At 39.7% G+C, this 20,409-nt stretch overlaps 1 protein-coding gene across 1 annotated transcript; it reads left to right on the plus strand.

Annotated features, from left to right (window-relative positions):
* Nucleotides 1-1,501: 1,501 nt before the first annotated feature.
* Nucleotides 1,502-15,136, plus strand: MAEL (maelstrom spermatogenic transposon silencer). The gene is made up of 12 exons (XM_068692251.1): nucleotides 1,502-1,770; nucleotides 2,412-2,495; nucleotides 4,528-4,630; nucleotides 6,475-6,630; nucleotides 7,145-7,186; nucleotides 7,771-7,898; nucleotides 8,890-8,944; nucleotides 9,479-9,620; nucleotides 10,822-10,884; nucleotides 11,736-11,868; nucleotides 12,133-12,211; nucleotides 12,999-15,136. The coding sequence occupies exons 1-12, from the start codon at nucleotides 1,639-1,641 to the stop codon at nucleotides 13,112-13,114; spliced, it is 1,233 nt and encodes a 410-aa protein (XP_068548352.1). The 5' UTR covers nucleotides 1,502-1,638; the 3' UTR covers nucleotides 13,115-15,136.
* Nucleotides 15,137-20,409: the final 5,273 nt, after the last annotated feature.

The raw sequence follows: 20,409 nt of genomic DNA on the forward strand, positions 1-20,409 counted from the left end.
TATATATATATATATATGGATATATATATATATATATATATATAAAATTAACACACTAAGACAAGTCACGATCACTTACTTTTTGAGAGAGATTGATAGAAAGCTTAAGGAGGGAAGCAACTCATCCTGCCTATCAAAATGATGCAGATCACCCTTTATTTTATGTGAACTGTGGCTCAGTATGCAAACTTTCAGTGAAGGAAATGTCAATTATGTCAATGAGATAGATGAAAGTCTGGACAGCTTTCACAGTTTTGCAGAATATGCGCTCCCAAAGTATTTTGTAATAAGCAAGTGCAAGTCTGCCTTTCCAAGCATATGCATGCTCCCTCACCTCCTCCACTCTTCTGCTTCGTATCTCAAAACTAAACCCAGGCCTCTGGTGTGAAGCTGGTCTTCACTTCTCCCCCACTCCCTCCTGTATCCCTCCTGTGAGGGCCTCCACTCCTGTTATCTGTCACCCCGTATTCTCACCCAGAAATCCGGGCCCTGGCAGCACTTTGAGCGCTACTGGATGTGTCAGAGCAGGCACATCATCCTGATCCTGTCTCACTGAGCACCAGCTCCTCCTGAGGTCACTGTCAGGGAGCAGCAAGAGCCAGGCTGTTCCAGAAGGAAAGGCAAGGCAGGAGCTCAGGGTGATCATGGAGGCTGCAGGGCAAGCACCTTGTCAGCAGTGCCCATCCCTACAGGACAAGCTGGTGTTCAATGGCAGCAATAGCTTGCACCAAGTTCTTGCAAAAATTCGAAAGGCAGGCTCCCCACCCTCACAAAGTGGCAATATACTGATTTTTCAAATTAAAAATATACCCCTATACCTTCCCACTCTGAATAATGTTACCTATTAAATTTAGTAAAATCCTTACAGAGTCACTACGCTCACTTATGAATACAGATGTTTGTACATGTAAGCAAATAAAAGAAACAGAAGACTTGAATTACATATCCACAATGCATGGCACCAGATGTATGTGGGACTTAGGGGAATACGCAGAGATCATTGCTTACTACTGGTTGCAGGTACTTCCCCCAGGCCACAACAGGCCTCTTACTACACCGTGCTGCCAGGAGCAGCAAGAGTACGGCTCCTCCAGGGGAGTTAGAGCCAAGAGCAGGGGGTGACCCCAGCCCAGGCAGAGCAAAGTGCATCCCGGGGAAGCCCTCATTTCCAGGCAGGAACGCAGTGCCAGCACCAGCCGAGGACCACATGTGGTCACTGGCAATAACACACTGCATTTTTATTGTGTTTCCATCTCGGCAGATGCCGGAAGACCTATTGAACCGGACATTAGGGAGAGGAATGCTCGCAACCCCAAACAATGCAGCAGAAAACATAACAAAACAAAACAAAATGCCACCCGCCACTCTCTGCTGCTGTGGCAAGGAACACACTCTGCTGCTGTGGGCTGTCACCGCCTCCCGGGGGAGCGGCTGGGCATGACGGCCACCTGCCCTGCCCACCGCCCCTATAAAACGTGTGTTAGGAACCCGGCCCACTCCCACAGCAAACGGTGGTTGCCAGCAGCAAGGGCAGGCCAGGAGGACAAGGACAGGCCAGGAGGACAAGGACAGGCCAGGAGGATAAGGCGAGGCTAGGAGGAGGAGGAGGAGGAGGGCAGGCAGGTGGCGGCGGCAGCCATGTCGTGCTCCAGGGGCTTCCCCAGCCCCTACTACTTGTTTGCCCGTGACCAGCTGCCCAAGCTGCAGCAGTGCGGGCTGCCCGTGGCATGTGTGGCCGACGCCATCCCACATTGCGCCAAGGACTGGGCGGTGAGGGCGAGGGAGCTGGGCTGAGCCTTACTTTGAGGAGAGAAGGGCTTTGGGTTAATGCTGCTTTGTTGGAGAGGGGGTAGGAGGGAGGGCAGCTGTATGAATTTTGCCCCAGCACCTCTTGGTGATGGCAAACTGACAGCTATGAGTTGATTGTGGCACGTGTGGTGGTAAAACGCTGAGATAGTGCTTGTGAGAGGGGGAGTTAGGTGGTGTCCCAGCTGCTGCCTGCTTAGCACAGCATTACCCCTTCAGCCTTGAGCAGCTCTATCTGATTTCGGTTAAGAATTACTCCCACCCTGTCCTCCGCAGCTGCAGGGGAGGACATCTGGCTTGTGGGAAATGGGTGGTGGCACCCCTGGCTGGTGAGAGGAGCTTCAGGAGACCTCCATGCTGTGACAGAGCCAGCTTGCCCTCTTCTGAAGGTGCTCCAAGTGCATGTGCTCACCAGGTGCTCTGAATCAAAGCTTAATGGCTTTGTAAGAGACAGAGCTGCCCAAAATGCTTGATTTGATGATACCAGTTAGCAATTTTTGCAAAGTATTCATAGCTTCCTTTTGAAAAGCAGTGTAAAACACTTGGTTTGTGTAACTACTAGAAGGAAGTAGTAAAAACTTCTTAATAATCGGCTTTCTTTCAAGTTGCTGACAGAAGAGGAAAAGATGGCATATAATGAGAGGGCTCAGAAGTGGAAGAAAAAGAAATCACAGAAGACAAAAAAGGAGGTAAATGCTCAGAAATCAACACCTTTTGGGAAGTGAAGTGTTGCTTGGGTTTGGCAAGGTGGGATGCTATAGGATATTACCTGTACTCCTAACCTCAGACTTCTGGAAATTATGGCTGATGTGGTAGCCTGAAGTATTGTGAAATTTAAACAGAAAATTGTTCTGGTGTGACTTGCTGGTGGGAGTACTCTGTACCTCTTTAAATAACCACAGCTTGTGCTTCTGTACTCTTTTAGCTACTAAAATGTTGTTCTCTAATGGCTTAGTTTTATGCTTAACAGTATTTTTGCAGTGTCTGATTTAAAATGTGTTTTATTTATAATATGGTAAATTAGCATGGTTTTTAGTCACAGGTTTGTGTTACCTTTGCTTTGTGGATGTCCTTAGTTAGGTCATACTTGTCTGATAGCCTGGAAGTCAGTACATTTTACAACCAGCTGATTTGGTGTTCTTGAGTGAGGGGCTCAGTGGTGGACCAGGTCAATGAAATGTTACAGCCTGCACACACACAAAAAAAACAAAAAAAAATTGCTTGCCATTAGTTTTAGATTGGTTTGATTATGGAGAAAATAGTGGTGAAGGACAAAATCTCAATGTAGGAGTTAGTAGTTAGTTTTCTGACTACACCAATGTTCAGCTTATAGCACTCTCCCAGCAGGTCCCTGAAGTTTTCCTTGGAGTTTGAATTATGTGAGGTGGCACAAAGCTTATTTTATTCCTGTCTTGGTTGTCAGCATAAAAACTTCTATGTCAAAGCAAAGAGCCTGATTCAGTATGTGGATAATTTACTTCTTCATTCTGTATTACTGTATACAGGCCATGAATTACTGGTGAGGGTAAATCTTGGGACATGGAAGTGCTAACGTGACAGAGAGAATGGTAGGATGACTGTAGTTTGGAATAACTAGTAAATCTGGATTAGTTGAGTTAACTAATTTGGACTAGTAAGAACATGTTAGGCAGTGTCTTCAGATTTGGGGGCCTGCATATATAGGAAAAGACTTAAAATATGATCGTGTTATTTTTAGCAGGTGAGGGGTGTATAATTAATGAAGTTAAATGTTCATACATAATGGAGAGCAACACGAAACAACTAAGTCATAAATGGAGATGTGTATTTCGTTCAACACGAAGTAGCATTTTAGAAAGCTTTAATCAGGAAAAGAATAATTGCTTTACTAAAATAAAGCACATCATCCTCATTGCCTGCCAGTGGAAATACAGGACTGTGCATTTGGAACTGTGATCTCATTTTATTACTTGCACTTGGGTACACAGGAAACTACAGTTATTTTGCATAGTGAATGGTCTTGGTCAACTTTTGAAGATGACCAAAGCTAACATGGGTGGGACTAATTCCTCCTTTTAAATAGCTTAAACTGATAACTATGAGAGCTTGTCAGGCAAAGATGATTATCTGGAATTTGTGTACCTAGATGTGGATATTATTCACAATTTGGGCCTTGAATGATTGAATCCTGTAAGCCTGTCATGTGCCTAGGCAGATGCCCAAATCTCTCTGCCTTCTTAAAAGCATGCATGAATGTGCAATATTTTACTTAACAGGCCTGTGAGCCCCTCTTACTTGCTCTGTACCAGAGCAGTCTGATGAATTGAGGCTTTACCAGGTTTTCATGAATGCTATTCCTAGTCAAAGACAAATAATGTATGTGGCAAACTTTTTCATCAAGTTTATGTATTGTTTGAAATTCCAGTTGGAAGACTTCCTCCTGTGCAACAAGTAGTTGAACCTAACAAAATTTAAGATTTTTATGCTTGTATTAGATTTTAACTAAATAGCTGTGGTTCTTTCCAGTTGTGAGTTAGCCAAGGTATTAAGACAGCTATCCTTTGTTGGAAGAGAAATCTTGCCGTCCCAGTCTGCAAGTACACAGGCACTTGTATGTAAATGATAGATTTGTTCCACGTAGCCATGACTAGTAATGGACATAAGGTCTTCCTCTAATAGAACGAGGTGAGGGATTTTACTGGCAGTTAGTAGACTGATTTTTAATTATTTTTTCTTTTCCAGATGCCTAATCTGGATCAACCAGCACCTAGCTGTCTGACCACTGTGGTACACAGAGTTACTTCTTTTCCTGATGCCTCTGCTGTGTCGTGGAAGAGTGATCAGGGTATACTAATCTTACAGTAGTTGATTCTGTTTGATAAAAGCTTGCTTTTTATAGATATTCTGAGTGGTACCTATACAAAGGACATTTTAATTTTTTTCAATAGCTCTCCGTGTCAAGTGTGTGTTTGTTCTTAAAGTAATGGTGTAGGCCTGCAGAAAAAAATAAAAACTTCTTCATTGCATTGAGAGAAGTCAGTGCAAATGTCCTTCTGCCTTGCCTGAAATAATTTTATCCTCTGGTGGTTTTTTTTCTTTAGCTTAATGGTTGTATAGCTACTAATACTTTCTTTACAATTCTTTCAAGGCTTTTAAGAAAAAGATCATTCTGACATTTGTAACTTACAAGGGTAATCCAACTTCAGAATAAAGGAATGCATCTGCTAAGCTCAAAGAGTGAGAAATTGTACAAAGTTTGAGCTTTGATATCTAACAAGTGTTAGAGAAAATGATGACCTGGCCTCTTTGGGAGAATAAGAGTGGATACATACTTGGTCAATGCTTTTATAACATCCTGGCTTATTGAAAGAACTCTTGAAACCTAAACTCTTCCTATATTTACCTTGTCTTCAAGTGGATGTTTTGATTGGAATTGAGTAATTAATACATCTGCAATATTTCCCCAACAAGTAATCATTTTTTTCTCAAAAATGGTAAAATGGTAGTGCTTACAAGGTAAGTTAATCAGCCACTTAATGTAAGCTATTTCTGTACTGTTTGCTTATGTCTCTGCTCAAGCTTTTTACTTAAGAAGCCCCTTGAACTGTTCTCAATATTTTCATGGTTATAGAGGGTCAGGGAAGAGTAGCTCAATTTAAAAAGCGTAACACCTGTTAGTTTGCTCTCTGCCAGAATCCATGCTTAATATATATGAGCATGTATATATTATAATATATATAATATTAATATATATAATATATATAATTAATATATAATATATATAAATAATATATAAGAGCGTAACTGCTCTTATTCAGTTGAAAGTTAAGGGACAACTGAGATGCATTTTATGATGATGCTCCTTAATATTTCTCAGTAAAAATTCTGCATGGTTGTCCATACCTATATCCATTCTTTCATAAGGAAAGCAGTTGCACCTAAGCGGTATCTCTCCTGGAGCTTGCAGAGATTAAGACCCATGCAAGAGAGCACCAAAATTCAAATTTAGGACAGATGGTGTTGAATTCCATAAAATCTGACCCACAACATCATTTCTGTGTTTAAAAACACAGATACCTCACTATATAGTTCTCCCTATATAGTAGAATAAATAACCTTTTTTTGGTAGGGGGCAGAACGTAAGCGTAGGGATTAAATAAATATTTTAATACTTCATTGGGAATGTTACGTGGCATTCATTGAACATTAAGCTTTAGGGTGTATAGTATTTTTCACAGTAGATAATAAATTTTTTCTTATGCTTTCCTTGGGTATTTTTACCTTCTTTAGGAGTTCATTTAGTGAGAAGTGATCCTTAGTAGAATTCTTCCCATCTCCTTGTACCCTAGGTTAGTGCCAGCTCACTTAACGGATCTAACTTAATGAATTGAGCTTGCAATGCTGCTTTCCAGTTAGCAACATGATTTTAGGTCTCCTCACCCTGTAGGAGAATAAGACTATCATAAAAAGGAATAGACTACCAATAGGCCCAACTCTTGCATAAGTATCAGTTACCTTGTCATCTCACATGTCTTTCTCCATCTGTGTGCTTCCCTTGGTCATTACCCTACTTTACTCAGTTCCATGACAAAGTGCACAAAAGTTTTCACTGGATGAGGTGACTCCAGGATGGCTTGCTGTAACCTCTGGTTACTCTTCTGAAAATATTTTTTTTTTTTTCCCTATCAGCTGTGGTTGCAGACATCTTCTATTTCCTGAACATTTACAGTCATGGCAAGCTGCCATCCCACTGTGACCAGCGCTTCCTTCCTTGTGAGATTGGGTGTGTCAAGTACTCCCTGCAGGACGGCATAATGGCTGACTTCCATCACTTCATAGATCCAGGTGATTTCCAAAGAAGAGTAGACAACAAAGAGTTCATCTTCTGCATTAAGAGGGAGGCTATTTAATGTCAGTTGCTGCTGCCCAGATTAGATTTCTGGTATTAAGACAGGTTTATTTATTTGACTGTAAGTGATTGGACTTCTACTCACAATATCTGAGCAGTGCTGTTTTTTTCTGAAGATGTACTTAAGTGCTAGGACTGCATGAAGCTTCAAGGAGGGTAGAGTAAATCCATAAGGCACTTCTGATATTTGTGCTCTGTATTTCATGCAAGGAATGTATGTCTTGGACCTAAACATAAATGCTATACAATATATACTTTTTTCTCAGATACATACAACTGAAAATATTTTTTTCAAAAATAGCTGTGGTACTTGTACAAGGCCACAGGGGAAGATGAAGCTGTTCCATTCTCTAAATCAAAATGTGGTGCATAGTTTGGAGTTACGGATCTGTCATGGTGGTGCTGGATGATGGTTGTTCTTTTTCTCCCCTCCCTTATGCTTTTCTGCAGAAGTGCCACCACGTGGTTTTCGGTACCACTGCCAGACTGCTAGTGAGTATCAATAGAGGAAGAGTGGTATGCAAGGGTGTTCAGTTTGAGACTATCTGATCTATATCTACTTGTTTTGTACATCTCCTTCTGGGAGGTTCTTTCCTGGTTTCTCTTTCTGGGAACTTCATCTCAAGTTTTGACAAAAAAGGGGTGATAGAACAGTTTGTTGCAGTCACTTTGCAAGTTTCTTGTATCCACAAATGGCAGAGCTCTTGACTGCCTTGTTTCCCTTGTGCTCTTAAGCAGTGTTTATACATTCCAGGTTGTTTCTGTTAGTACACTTCCTCCCCTTTTGTGCAGAAGGAACAAACTTGGCCCATGTTACCCTATGTCAAATATTTAGATAATGGCCTTTTAAGAGGGAGTAAGTGTGCATGTCTGCTCACAGCCCAGACCAACTAGTCTTTTGCTGTCGGAAGCAAGGTTTTGATAGTTTAATTACGGATATCACAGATGCTGCCTGTAGAAAAGAGGTGTGTGTGTGTACATGCATGTATATAAAAAGATACAAAGGGAGGTTGGGTGGGACTGTATCATTTAAAGAATGATTTCTCATAACTTCCCCCCCCTTCTACCTTCATTAGGTGATGCCACTCATAAGATCCCTATATCTGGATTTCATCTTTCACGTACCTGTTACCCGGTTGTCTTACGTGAACTTCTCGAGTTTGCCCAGCCAGACGGAGGTGGTTGGCCTCGCTTTTTCTGCAGGGTATGGTCAAGGTCAAAGTAAGGCACTCTAAATTGAAATCTGTAAATTTTCTTCCACTGGACAATCAAGGGAGAGACTCTGCTGTAAACCATAATCAGCTTGTTGGGGCAGGGAGGGGGATTTCCGAGTTCTAGTATAGGAAGAAGCAGTCCCGTTTTAAAAAGTTGAGTCATTTTTAACTTTCTTTTAGTGATTCCAGCTTTTTTCATTAACAAAAAGCAATAGGGAGCCTGAATAAGCAGAATTCCTTTTTTGTTTTTTCTCCCACACCCACCCACTCACATGTACTCCCACTGTTTAGGAAAAGAAACTAGTGGTTTTATAAATTAGACTGAGTTTTTTGCCTTCTTATTTTCAGCCTGCATGTCTGCTCTAGTGTAGTCTAATGTTTTGACTTAGGTTAAGGGTTTTTAAGACTGTACTTAAATTGATTGTGCTGAATATTATTAGTCAAATAATCCGGCTTTTCTAGGGCTGTTTTCACATTTTAATGTCTTTTTTTTTTTTTTTTGCCATGAGAATACCATAAATCTTAATTTACTTGTTTCACTGAGTTGCCAGTGTGTGAAACAAAACATTGGGGTTCAGAGGAGTTCAAGCTTCATGATGACCGTTTTCATTCTATTGAAGCCTGATGCTAATTCATAACAGGAGAAGAGGATCAAGATCTTGGGTTCCATCCATAAATACAGGACTCTGAAGAAATGTGGATGCAAAAATACTATACAGCAGTTAGTGGAAATAGCTGTAGCATGGGTTAACTGTTAACTTGTTCCCAGATGTCGGTCAAATTTCTCCTAAGGTTTGGTTGTAAGTCTGCCGTGCTATTAGATTCCAAGTCAAGGGAATTTTCAGGAAGGTTGTACACAAACACGGTCTTTTGTTTTGGAGGTGACTACTTAAGGTGCAGCCAGAGGTGTTGCAGATGTCAAAATTCTATACTTTACTTGTATATACTTCTTGAAAGTGACTGAAATTTTCTTTTCTCTAGGCTGATGACAGATTCCGAGTAACCTGGTGTCTTGAACGAATGGCTAGTGTAGCAGGTGGGAAATCAACCTGTTTGGGCCTTATTATGTAATCATGGATTAGTCAGGAGTTCAGGTCTCAAAGGTTTCATAAAAGCTGGTACTGATAGCTAGAACTACTTGGTGTGCTACTCCCTCTTCTTTTCCTCCAAATAACTACTATGTGGCCAGTCAGCTAACTGGGTAATGAGCACATCCACAGAACAATGCACTATTTCTTGCTCAGCCAGTTAAAGGAGCAGCAGTGACAGTGAGATTACTGTGCAGATGTGTGTGGTAATAGATGGGAAAACTAACAGCTTCTGAGGAAAGATGGCCTGTAGGTAGGCTATATAATTACTGAGGAAGAGAAAATTGTGGGAATACAGGACCTGCTTTGCTAGGAAGCCAAATGTTACTAATACCACTGGTGGAATTCATAATTTGTTGAGGTTTACATTAGCTTTGAGGTTCAGTGAAGAGGCTGAATAGTGAACAAGGACTAGCTGAAAAGTGTGAACATTCTGCTCAGCTGGCTTTTCTGTTCTGACCTGGATCTCCTCTGAGCTACAGGCGTTGAGAGCCATCTGGAGCTTCTTACTGTGGAAGACCTGGTAATAAAACTGTACCAGAAGAAATATCAAAAAGAGCCATCCAAGACTTGGGTGTGTAGAGAGCTAGATGCTGTCTTGTGGGATTTTTCCAGTAATACCAGGTATGTTGGCTTCTTTTTTTTTGTGGAAATGGGTATTACTCTGACATGTCTTGGTGTCCTACATACAGTTTATGCACTACTAGCCTAAAATATTCAGCAAACTTCTAATCAGAAATGCTTTTTGTCACAGTGTGACTGCAATAGGAAATGTGAAATCCATGTTTTTCAAAAAAAAAAAAGTGTGAAGATTGGCTTTCACATGCTGAGTCTGGGGCCTAATTTAAAGGAGGGTTAAAAAAGGGAATTAAATATATTGTGATACTTAACTGGAAATCATGGAAGTGAGAATATTCAGAATCTAAATTGTAATTAGGATGGGACGCTAGCTGTTACTATGTACCTCATGCTGCAACTGTGATGAAGGCCTAGGTATGCATGCTAGTGGCAGTAATCAAATTCTTAAGCTTAAGAGTTAAGTGGGATCTTTCCTCCTGAAGGAATGCTCTTTGTACAGCTCTGGAATGCACTTTGTCAGATTGGTGTTTTGTTTCTTTCCCTACATGTCTTGAACAGAATTTTTGCTCCTTTCGGATCCTTGTGTTTCTACGAAGAAACAATATGTAGTCAGTGGTGTTGCAGGGGAATATTTAGCACTGATGTAGTTTACTTAGATACATACCTGAACTTTTTACTCTTACTGTTTTAAGTAAGAACTAGTAATATGATCTTTTTTTTAAACCAACTAAAACTTATTCCTAGTCTGCTTACGGTGTGGATTTTGAGATCACTTGTAAATCAGTGTCACTCTTTACATCTGTATTGTCAGGCATTTTTCCATTTCCATGAGTAGCATCACAGTAGTGGGAGACCTTTTCAAGAATGGAATGGAAAAGTGTACTTTAAAACATGCATTTACAGGAGGAGGTGGGGTTGCTCATACTAAGAGGAGCTATCCCACTTTAATGGGAAGTTTCTAATTGTTACTTTTAAATTCCATTTATCTCATAGGATTCTCTCTTCTTCCTTTTCCCTCCCACCCCAGTGTAAAAAAAAAAAAAAGCCACTTAAGCATGGTTTTTGGCTTTACATAAACCAAATCTTTGTTACTGAGTGCTGATCCTATGTGAAATTTAAACTGTATATTTTCACTGAGAGAAAAGATAACATCTTGAATGTTGGCTCCTGTTCCTTCTGACCATACCAACTATTTGCATTGATTAATGGTACTTCTGTAATAGACCTGAACTTCATTTTTATGTAGGTGCAAGTGGCATGAAGAAAATGGTATACTTTTCTGTGCTTTGGCATCTTGTAAGAAAATTGCGTGAGTATTGTACAGGAGTTACCTACAGTATGACAATTCTTCATTTTGTTATTGACATGTGCTTCTTGGCTCTGGCTTTTGTGACTGCTTTGAGCACCGTGGCTCTAAATCTCAAGCTTTATTTAATCCTTCTGCCTCCAGGTCTTTTCTATTTGTGGCTTTAATTTTTGTTTGTATGTTTTATGCTGTATTAGCATTTAAATGTAGTGTAATGTCTGTGATAGTAGTGTCTATCACTTGGTTTGTATTTGTCCTATCGCTACTTCCACTTAGTACTGGAGAATTGGGAGATGCTATTAATGTTAAAACTTGCTATTTTTATTCAGATGTTTAATAAACTTGTTTGGTGGGAAATTCTCAGTTTATTTTAGTCCATCTCTACTTCTGATATTTTCATACTGTTCTACATACAATGTATCTGCATAAGCTTACCTAATCTGTTAGGTGGAAGGGGGAAAAGCAAGTAAGTAATTGTGGAAACAAATGCAATTAAAGGTCTTGGTCAATAGTAATAACACTATTTGTGAGAAATAGTAATGAGTAGTCTTTCATTTAAAAAACCCTCCTGTTACGTATACTGTGCCTTGCCAGAAACTTTATTTTCACATTAAGTGGCTGCATTTGATAGCGTAGGGAAACAGTTGTGTTAATTTCAGGTGTAGTTGTAGAATAGGCTGGTGGTCTTAGAAGGATGCAGGGTCACTATCTAGCTTCTGTGACAACACCCTGCCCTCTGTCATCTCCATACATCACAGTCTGTGGCTGTGATGAACTAAGAATGCTGTGCTTCTGTTAAGCACTACATCCCTCTTAACAAAACTTCTCTTGATTTCTTTATTTTCTTGGTCAAGTTATTGCATCAGTAAATCTTTGGCTGGTGTGTATGGAGTCCCACTGACAGCCACTCACCTACCTCTTCAAGACTGCGATTCCAGTGGAAATAGAAATATCAATAGGGTAATACTGGATGCTGGACGTTTTCAGGTCAGTTTCTTTAAATTAGTTTCCTGTATTATTTCTAGTTAACTTGGGTGTTTTAGACAGAACAAACTGGCTGATTTCAGAAGATCTGTTTTCATTTTGGATGCTGTCTTCTGTGTAGTGTACTAGGCAGACTGAGAAAAAATCTGTAGATGGGCTATTTTTTGTGGTCAATTTTGACTGTAACTCCTAGGTATCATGAATAGCTGGGCATATTTCATTTTGGAAGACAAATCTATTGTTTTACATGTTTATTTCTTCATACAGAAAATGAAGGCTGAGAGTTCTCGATATGACAGATACGCTATTTCTCCAAGTCAGGATCAAGAACACGTCCCTTCTAGTTGTGAGTTTGAGATTTCTCCATTTATAAAGGGAAAGGGTATTTAAACTTAATCCAATTGCTGCTTTTTCAAATTTCTGGGTAGAGAAGATGTCTGTCAGTGATGTAAAGGTTATTTAGCTCTGCATGAGCTTACTATAGAGAGTATACAGTTGCAGATATCATTCAACTTCTGAAGATGAAAGAACTGCCCTTTTCTTACTGGACAGAAAGTTATGGTCAGAAAGTCTATCCAAACTTAGTTTTCTTTAAAAATGTTGCTATCTGACTTGAACTCTCATTTTCCTGTTATGTGAAGTCACTTCTTACATGCATAGGTGCATTGCGGCAGGGCCATCTTTAAAACACTCTTTTGCTCTTAAGTCATGTGCAAATTCAGCTGGTATCTGTTGTAAGTATTCTGTTAGAACAGGGCTTTTAAAAACTGCTTATTTAAGGTCATCTTTTTGGAGCTAAGATGTTCCTAATAAAAAGCGTGCACTCAGTTCATTTGGGCAATTCATGGTTCATCTTCAGAGAGGAACAGAATAGAGTTTAAGACAAGTAAGAATTCTAAGTTTGCAGCTTATTTTCTGCATGGAAAATACATACTGAATTAAATGCTGAAACTGTTCCAATTATAAATTCTGAGATCGTGGACTTGATGTTTTCAGAGGACAGAACATGGCTCTCATTTCTTGCATTAGGACTCTTGAATAAATTCAGCTTTACAGCATATGAAGGATAATTACGTTAGTTTATGCAAGCTTTGAGGGCTTATTTCATTTGTAAGCTTTATTTAATTTAATAGGTGATTCTCCACGTGACGTGAAGACTTCTTTTTATGGAGCAAGTACCACCCGAGGAAGAGGGGTTACTCGATTGCTGGAACACACATCTGATCTATACAAGTCCTTCAACAATTGAAAATCTTCTTTACATCCAGGACAGCTGCACATTGTTTTTTTTCTCGTTTCCCTAACACAACCAGCAATTTCTCCAGACTGCAGTTAGTCATCTTATGTGCAACCTTTGATGGTTCATGTTCTTGTTAGAATGATAAAGCTGTTATTGAATGTATTTTAAAAAAGATCTTGTTTATTATATACAGCAAGACATTCTGAAAGAACCTGGCAGTTTCATGCTCTAAAAATAAATACCATGCTAGTTGTGTTTCTTAATGGATGGAGTTCAAATTCAAGATTAAATACACAATGTCATTGGATTAGAAGAACTCTGTAGTGGCAAGTGTGACTTGCTTTATTTCTTCTTTAATAACCTCCTTCCCCTCTTCTGTATGTGGAAGATAAAGTTTCAGTGTATAACTGTCCCTCTTCAAAATATGGTGGAGGGGAGCAATGGGGGTATGACAGGATGCTCTAAGGGAATTGAGTGTAATGGTCTCAAAGGATTGTTCTTCATCTCTCTTCCACCCATTAAGAATTTGAGTGGTCATTCAAATTAAAGCAAAAAAAACAGATTTTCTATGAAGTGTCTTGGAAAGTATGGTGGCAATTCTATTGATCTGATAGTTCTTTTGTAGGCACAGTGTATATATCAGGAACATGGCTATTTTCCCCTTCGCAGTGGTTTTCAGAAGTTAAAAAATGTCCCTTAAACTCAGAAGGAATGTAGGTGTTAATGGTTGGGTTTAGTGGGTTTATTTTTTTTATGTGCACAGTTTTGAGTTTTAAGGAATGTCAAAATCAAACATTGATCTGCAGTTGTAATCTTGTATGTTTAATAGGGCTGGGACAGATACCAGTCATAATTACTTGAGCGGCCATAAAAAACTGGGAGACTGACATATCATTGGGAAGTTAGATGTCCCATTTCATGGAGATTCAAGCCTTGGACAAGCCCATAAGAAGTTGTCTATTACCTTTCAGCAACTGGTTCTTAAAAATAAGATTATTTTCTAAGTTGTTTTTACATCTTGTTCCAATGGAGGTCCAGTTGTGAAGTACTATTTCCATAGCAACTAACTGTAAGAGGAAATGATTTCATTCCTTGTAGGAACTGAAAATTAGTAGCTCATCTTTTTTGGATGATAGGCAAAAAAAAAAAAGGTCAACACATTTATGAACAAGCTTAAGCATACTAATCAGTATGTTAAAAAGGCCAATTGCTGGTTTAGTTGGAAACCCGTTAAAGTTGCTCTAAGGCCATTTGAGAGGGCTGCCTTCCAGTATTACAGGATCACTGAGCCGTTTTGATGTCCCCTACTTAAGAATTGGTTGTATCATTGAATTTTCCTGTATGATTCTGTATTTCCTTGCTTTGAGACCGTTGTTCTACCTCCCAAACTTCAGCAAATTAAGGACAATAAACCTTGAAGACAGATTTACCAATCTTAGAGGCATCTGTAAGCCTTGTAACAGGGTCAGAGTGTCTACTTATTAGTGGTAAAGGCTTCTCTGCAGTGGAATATGGTTGAGTTTGTTTCATAATTGACAGCCATTCCTGCATTGATACACCAGAATGTACAAAACTGTAATTTGGGGATTATTTTCAGATGTCAGTGTTTCAGTTTCCTGTTTCAGTTCTGAAGAAGAGAATCTTAAAATACTTGATCAGTATCGTACAAGTACACAGACCTATAAAAGCTTTTGCTACTGTGCTTCAAGACTGAGACGATGAATCTCTCCAGAAATGGAGAGAGAATGTCTATGGGTTCCATGGTGTCTATACCTTATCACCTGTAACATAATAACATAAAATTATAATAATAACCAGCAATCTGTGGTGTTTTTGTAATGAAAACTAAAATCTGCATAATGAGACTAGATGTAGCCTGTTTACTATCAATCTTCCTGTGTATATTGAGGGGAACCCTAACAGCTAAATGATAGCAATTTCTTTCATTTTGGAACTGTACTTCTCTGGCTGTTGAACAATTTGAAACTTCATCTTTGTTTTCTTGAAAAATAAAAGCTTGTTTAATAAACAGTGCAGTAGTATACTTCTCTCCTTTAATAGAAAAGTAAGGATTATGGAAAGATGATGATTTAAACCTTAGCATGCTCCTTATGTCAGACATAGTTGATTCCAGCTGGCTCCAACAGCCCTATTGCAGGGCACAGCTGTGCCTCTGGGAAAACATACTCAGAAAGGCAAAATGCTGCACAGCAGATGAGGGTCAGGGGAAACACGAGAAACAATCCTGCAGTCACCACAGTCAGAAAAGGAGGAGAGGGAGAAGGTGTTTGAGGTGCTGGAACAGAGGTTCCCTGCCAGCTTGTAGAGAAGGCCATGGTGAAGCAAGCTTGCTGAAGGTGCACTCCAACCCAGTGTCTAGATTGTAAATGAAGAGGTAAATATTATTGGGGTCAGTAGGAGCCCTCTGTGGGTTGGCCTTCATCTGGACTTAGTGCCTGTGAGCCCGGCAGTTCAGCTTGTTTTCTGTCCACATCATAGTCTACTTATCTGCTCTGTACTTCATCCATTTGTCTGTGAGGATGTAAGGGCAGTGTTGAAGGCCTCACTAAAGTCAAGATAAACATCCACTGCTTTCCCCTTGTCCACCAAATTCTTAATGCCACTGTAGAAGGGAAGGCTGCCAGGTTGGTCAGATGAGATTTCCAATTTCCACTTTGTAAATCTATGTTAACTACTCCTAGTTACCTTCTTGATTTTCACATTTGAAAATGTTTTCCAGGATTACTTGCCTGATCACTTTCTCAGGGATCAATGTGAGACTGACCAGCCTGTCATTCCCCCATCTTCCTTTCCCTTCCTGAAGATGGGAACAATACTTGCTTTTTTCCAGTTGTCAAGAACCTCTCTTGATCACAACAGCCTTTCAGAGATGTTTCAGAGTGGCTTTGCAACGACATTGGCCAGCTCCTTCAGCACTTATGGATGCATCCTATGCAATTTGTTTAATTGTACCCTACCATGAACCTCCTCTACTGAAGGTAAGTCTTCCTTTCTCCAGAGTCTTGCACTATTTCACAGACCTGGGATTGCTGGAGTTGTCTTACCAGTAAACATGAAGGCAAAGGTGTCCAGTACCTTGTCCTTTATGACCAGGTCCCCTTTTCCATTCAGATGTACCAACAGAAGCTCAATGTGTATATTTCTCCCAAGTCATGTCTCTGCTTCTACCTCTTCTATGTTGTTTGTTTTTGTCAGGGTCTCTTTGGTCAACCTTTGTTTGTTTTGCTGTTCATCTTGGAGGAGGTGATACTTGAAAACTCAACAAGCTCACCTGGACTGCTTTTCTCTCCAGGACTAATTCCTATAAGATTCTTCCAAGCTGATCCCTGAACATGCTGAAATCTGCTCTCCTGAGATCCAGGTTTGTGATCCCACTTTTTGCTTTTTTAATTCTTCTTAGGATCCTGAACTCTGTAATTATGGTTATAAGTTTGCTTCCAGATTTTGCATTCCTGGCCAGTTCTTTTGTGCTTGTAAGTATGGTCCAGCAGAGAGTACCTCCCCTCCTTGGCCCCTCACTCACTTCTAGCATGAGGCTTCTTCCAGTTGTCTGAAGAAAGTCTAATCTACTTCTTCCTGATCAGACTGTTCACAGAAGACACCCACTAGAACGTCAACCATGTTGGTCTGCCTACTAATTCTAACCCAGGAGCTCCCAACTGGCTCATTGTCCATCCCCAGACAAAGCTCCATGCATTCTAGTTGCTCTCCTACATAAAGGGCAACTCCTCCTTGCCTTCAAAGTGAGAAAACACACAAGGCAGTAAGAGATGTGTAGGTTCAACACTTGTGCCCACTTCAGTGTCTACATTATAACAAGTTATGTTATCAAAGAGAGTGTTTGCTGTATCTAAAGTAAGATTGCTCTTTTTTATGCCTTTATCAATATGTCAATCTTCAAAATCTTAAAAGGTAGAAGGAGGGTTGTAACTTGGTGGGGACCATCTGGGTGTAGAGTCTGTCAAGTGTCAGGTATTGGCTTTTGCTGTTCAGGCAGATGTCAGACTGGAGGAAGCAGTGCTGTAGTCATTCAAATGCCATGGTTCATAATCATTCCATGGGGCACATTTTTTGTCAGCTACCCAGAGTTAGGACCATACTAAGAGACACGAATCAAAAACTTGCATGCATTGCCAGGACTCTGGTTCTTGAGCCATCGAAGTCAGATAGAGTTGTGCTGAAGGACAGACTCTTGCAAATAAAAACTTGTGTTGAGTGAATGAAAACCTGTATTCAAAGAAGCCTTGTCTGTGTTTCTTTGCAAACTGGTTGTAGTTGTCTGTTCCTGATTTTTTTAATGAAGAATTAATATGGAGAAGCTGTGTTTTTGACCTCTTAGTTGAATTAGAAAATGCTAATCCTTTTCCCCATCAAGAATTACAAATTTTTCTAAAAATGTAAGTGACTAAAGTATGTGAAACTGAGTTCTTAGTTTCTGGCTGATAGAGGTAGATGCAGCTGACAGTGAAGGCTTTAACAGTATCTTTCTATTTGGCAGAGAAAATGTAATGCAGCGGGACAGGGGAATAACAAATTTGCTATCTAGTTTCTGCCCTCTTAGTGCCTTCTGTAGGTTTACCATCCTTTACTTCTACCCTATAATGAGCTGCTGATTAATTTTTATTGCACTGACTCAAGTAAAATGAAGAAATCAGCAAACGCTGTTATTAGTCTAACCCTGTATTATCTCTGTTCCCTCATTTTTTCCTTGGTTCTGTCTTAGAAGCTCCCACAAGCTTCTCTAATTACAATTTTCAAATAATTCCCCATATTCCCTAGTGAACAGGTGAAAGGCAGGAGAGAGAAGTTACAAATTCCCTTATGTTGGGCTATAATAAATTTAGTACTAATCCCAACGCATCCAAAATTAATCTTGACAGTTTTCTCATTGTACTGTGAACTTCTTCAGATAGAAGGCTGCCTCAGTGTCTTTCCTGGAACCGATGATACAAATAAATAGAAAAGAAGTGCTGTTACTCTAGCAACAAGAATTGTGAGATAATTAACTCTTGTCTATCTGATCAGTTCTGGGTTGTGCGCCATTCTGAATCTTGTAATAGGCAGTGGCAGCTCTGCTTTTGTGACCGTGTAATACTGGAGTTCAAGATCTTGAGAAGAGTGATGAAGGCAGTGAGAGGTATGCAGGAAATGGGTAGGTGTAATCCCTGGGAGACAGCTCTAAAGAATAAAGGAGTCCAGGAAGACTGGCAGATCACTGAGGATAGCATCTTCCAAATCCAAGAACAGTTCAAGAATATGTACTTTAGCAAGGCTTTCAATATGGTATGCTTGTGTCCAAGTTGGGATGTTACATCTTGGTCGACAACAGATGACTAAAAATCTGTTTGGGCTCTGAAGGTGGTGATTAAGACATCATACTCTGCGTGGAGGCCAGTAACAAGTTTGGTACTGCAGGCATCTGTCCAGAAGCCTATTTAATGTCTTTAGCAGTGACCTGGGGGAGGTGATGGAGTGCACTCTTACCTGTTGAAGACACCAAACTGGAAAAAACAGCTGATATGCTCAAGGGCAGGACTGCCATACAGAGGGACTTAAACAGGCTGAAGGAATGGGCTAATAAGGAACCTTGTGAAATGCAGCAAAGTTCAGCACCCAGGGAGGAAGAACCCCTTGCAACAGTATAGTCAGGACTGGTAGGAGAGCATCTCTGCTGAGAAGAATGCCCAAAACTGAGGGGAACAAACAAAAAGGGTGTTTGGAAGGTGAAAGGGAAATAGGAACAAGGGTGTTGATGAGAATACTTGCCTTGCAGGGTGTATCAAAGGACTGGGAATATTGATTCCTTATCTCCATGCTTCTGCTATGTTGTGGTCATCTGTGTCTCCTGTCAGATCACTTAACTTTTGTCCCATCTTTTTGCCACTCATAAATCATAGCATTTTACTTGCCACATTTAGTAGACCTTTGAGTTACCTGGAGCAGTTCTATTAATCAGTAGCAGTTTTCTGAGACAGTACTCACTTTTAAAAGAGAAAATGTGATAAAGTTCTGGTTAGTTTAATTGCTCTGGGAAGTGCAGGGTGATCCAATTTTTCAAATTGCATATGAGGTTTCTCTCCTACCTAGTTTTCATTGCATTGCAAGACTGTTGGAGTGGACTTGCTTGCTCCCTTCATACACTTCATTATACAAGAAATTGCTTGTTGCAGATTGCTGAGGTAATGTCAGCAGGAAGAAAAAAAAATTATAATTTTTAAATATCTTCTAAGTATTCTTGCTGAAATAAATCTTGCTAAGCAGTGATGTATCCATATCATACTGCGGCTGTTCTTCCCACTTGGGGTAACAAATTTCAGCAGTCTTACAGATGATTTGGGAGCACTTATATTCTTGTATTTTGTTGTGTTTTGTTTTTGTTTTTTTTTCTTTTTCATGCACAGATAAAGCATATACATTCATATTCTTCCATGTGCAATTTGAACACAAATAAATGGTAATATACTATAGACTGTGTGGATTGTCTCTCTTTTTCTGCCTAACTCCAAACTTTTGAGGGATGTCAGTATCAAAGTTGAGTATGCATACATTAATTCTTGGAAATTCATTAAATGCTGATCACTTTCCAAATCATTTCCATAAATATGTTAGCGCCGCTTTAATTTTCTTTAAAGTTCTGGGTATACTAGAGGCTCTTAGAGATATTCCTACTTCAAAAGACATGTAAGTCACAGAAAACTGTGGAGTAAATTAGGAATTTGAGTATGTGTATTTTTGGCTGACTGAATTTAACAAATCAGTAGCATTCTGATAAATACACAACTTTCAAGATACTAGTCTTTAAAAAAAAGTATGAAAAGCAGTGAAATATCTTAGCCCTCTCTATGTGCTTTTAGTTTGTCAGGGAAGAACTGAGCTTAACATTGCAGAACATAAGTAGCTCTGCTTTAATGGTTGTAATGGTTAACTCTCATTTTTTCATTGCTGATTCTTATGGAACCTACTGAGGATTGAATTCATTCTTTTGGGATGTCTTCTTATATCTATTCTGTATTTTGAAACTTTGTTTTTCTAAATAGCTTAATGCAGGTTTGTTAATCTGTATTGATCAATGTGCAAATGTTATTTCAAGACAATTAAGCTTAACATATCCTGTGAAAAATACGGGATAGGTAACACAGTGTTAAAATGTTCTAGAGGCCAGAGCCAGGTCCTGGCTACAAATACTATCGATAACTGTCATGTCTGTTTGCTGGACTTCCCAGTTAAGATGCTTGATGAGAATCCATCCTATTATCCTTCAGCAGGAGTGTTCGTCAGCTCAA

This window comes from Anas acuta, chromosome 1, assembly GCF_963932015.1.
Source record: "Anas acuta chromosome 1, bAnaAcu1.1, whole genome shotgun sequence".
Taxonomy (NCBI): Eukaryota; Metazoa; Chordata; class Aves; order Anseriformes; family Anatidae; genus Anas; species Anas acuta.

Bases quoted from the DNA above. Each gene is read 5' to 3' on its own strand.
- MAEL (XM_068692251.1), top strand. From the start codon at position 1,639: ATGTCGTGCTCCAGGGGCTTCCCCAGCCCCTACTACTTGTTTGCCCGT. The intron at 6,631-7,144 runs GTGATTTCCAAA...GCTTTTCTGCAG, and splicing joins CCATCACTTCATAGATCCAG to AAGTGCCACCACGTGGTTTT. The intron at 10,885-11,735 runs GTGAGTATTGTA...TTCTTGGTCAAG, and splicing joins GCATCTTGTAAGAAAATTGC to TTATTGCATCAGTAAATCTT.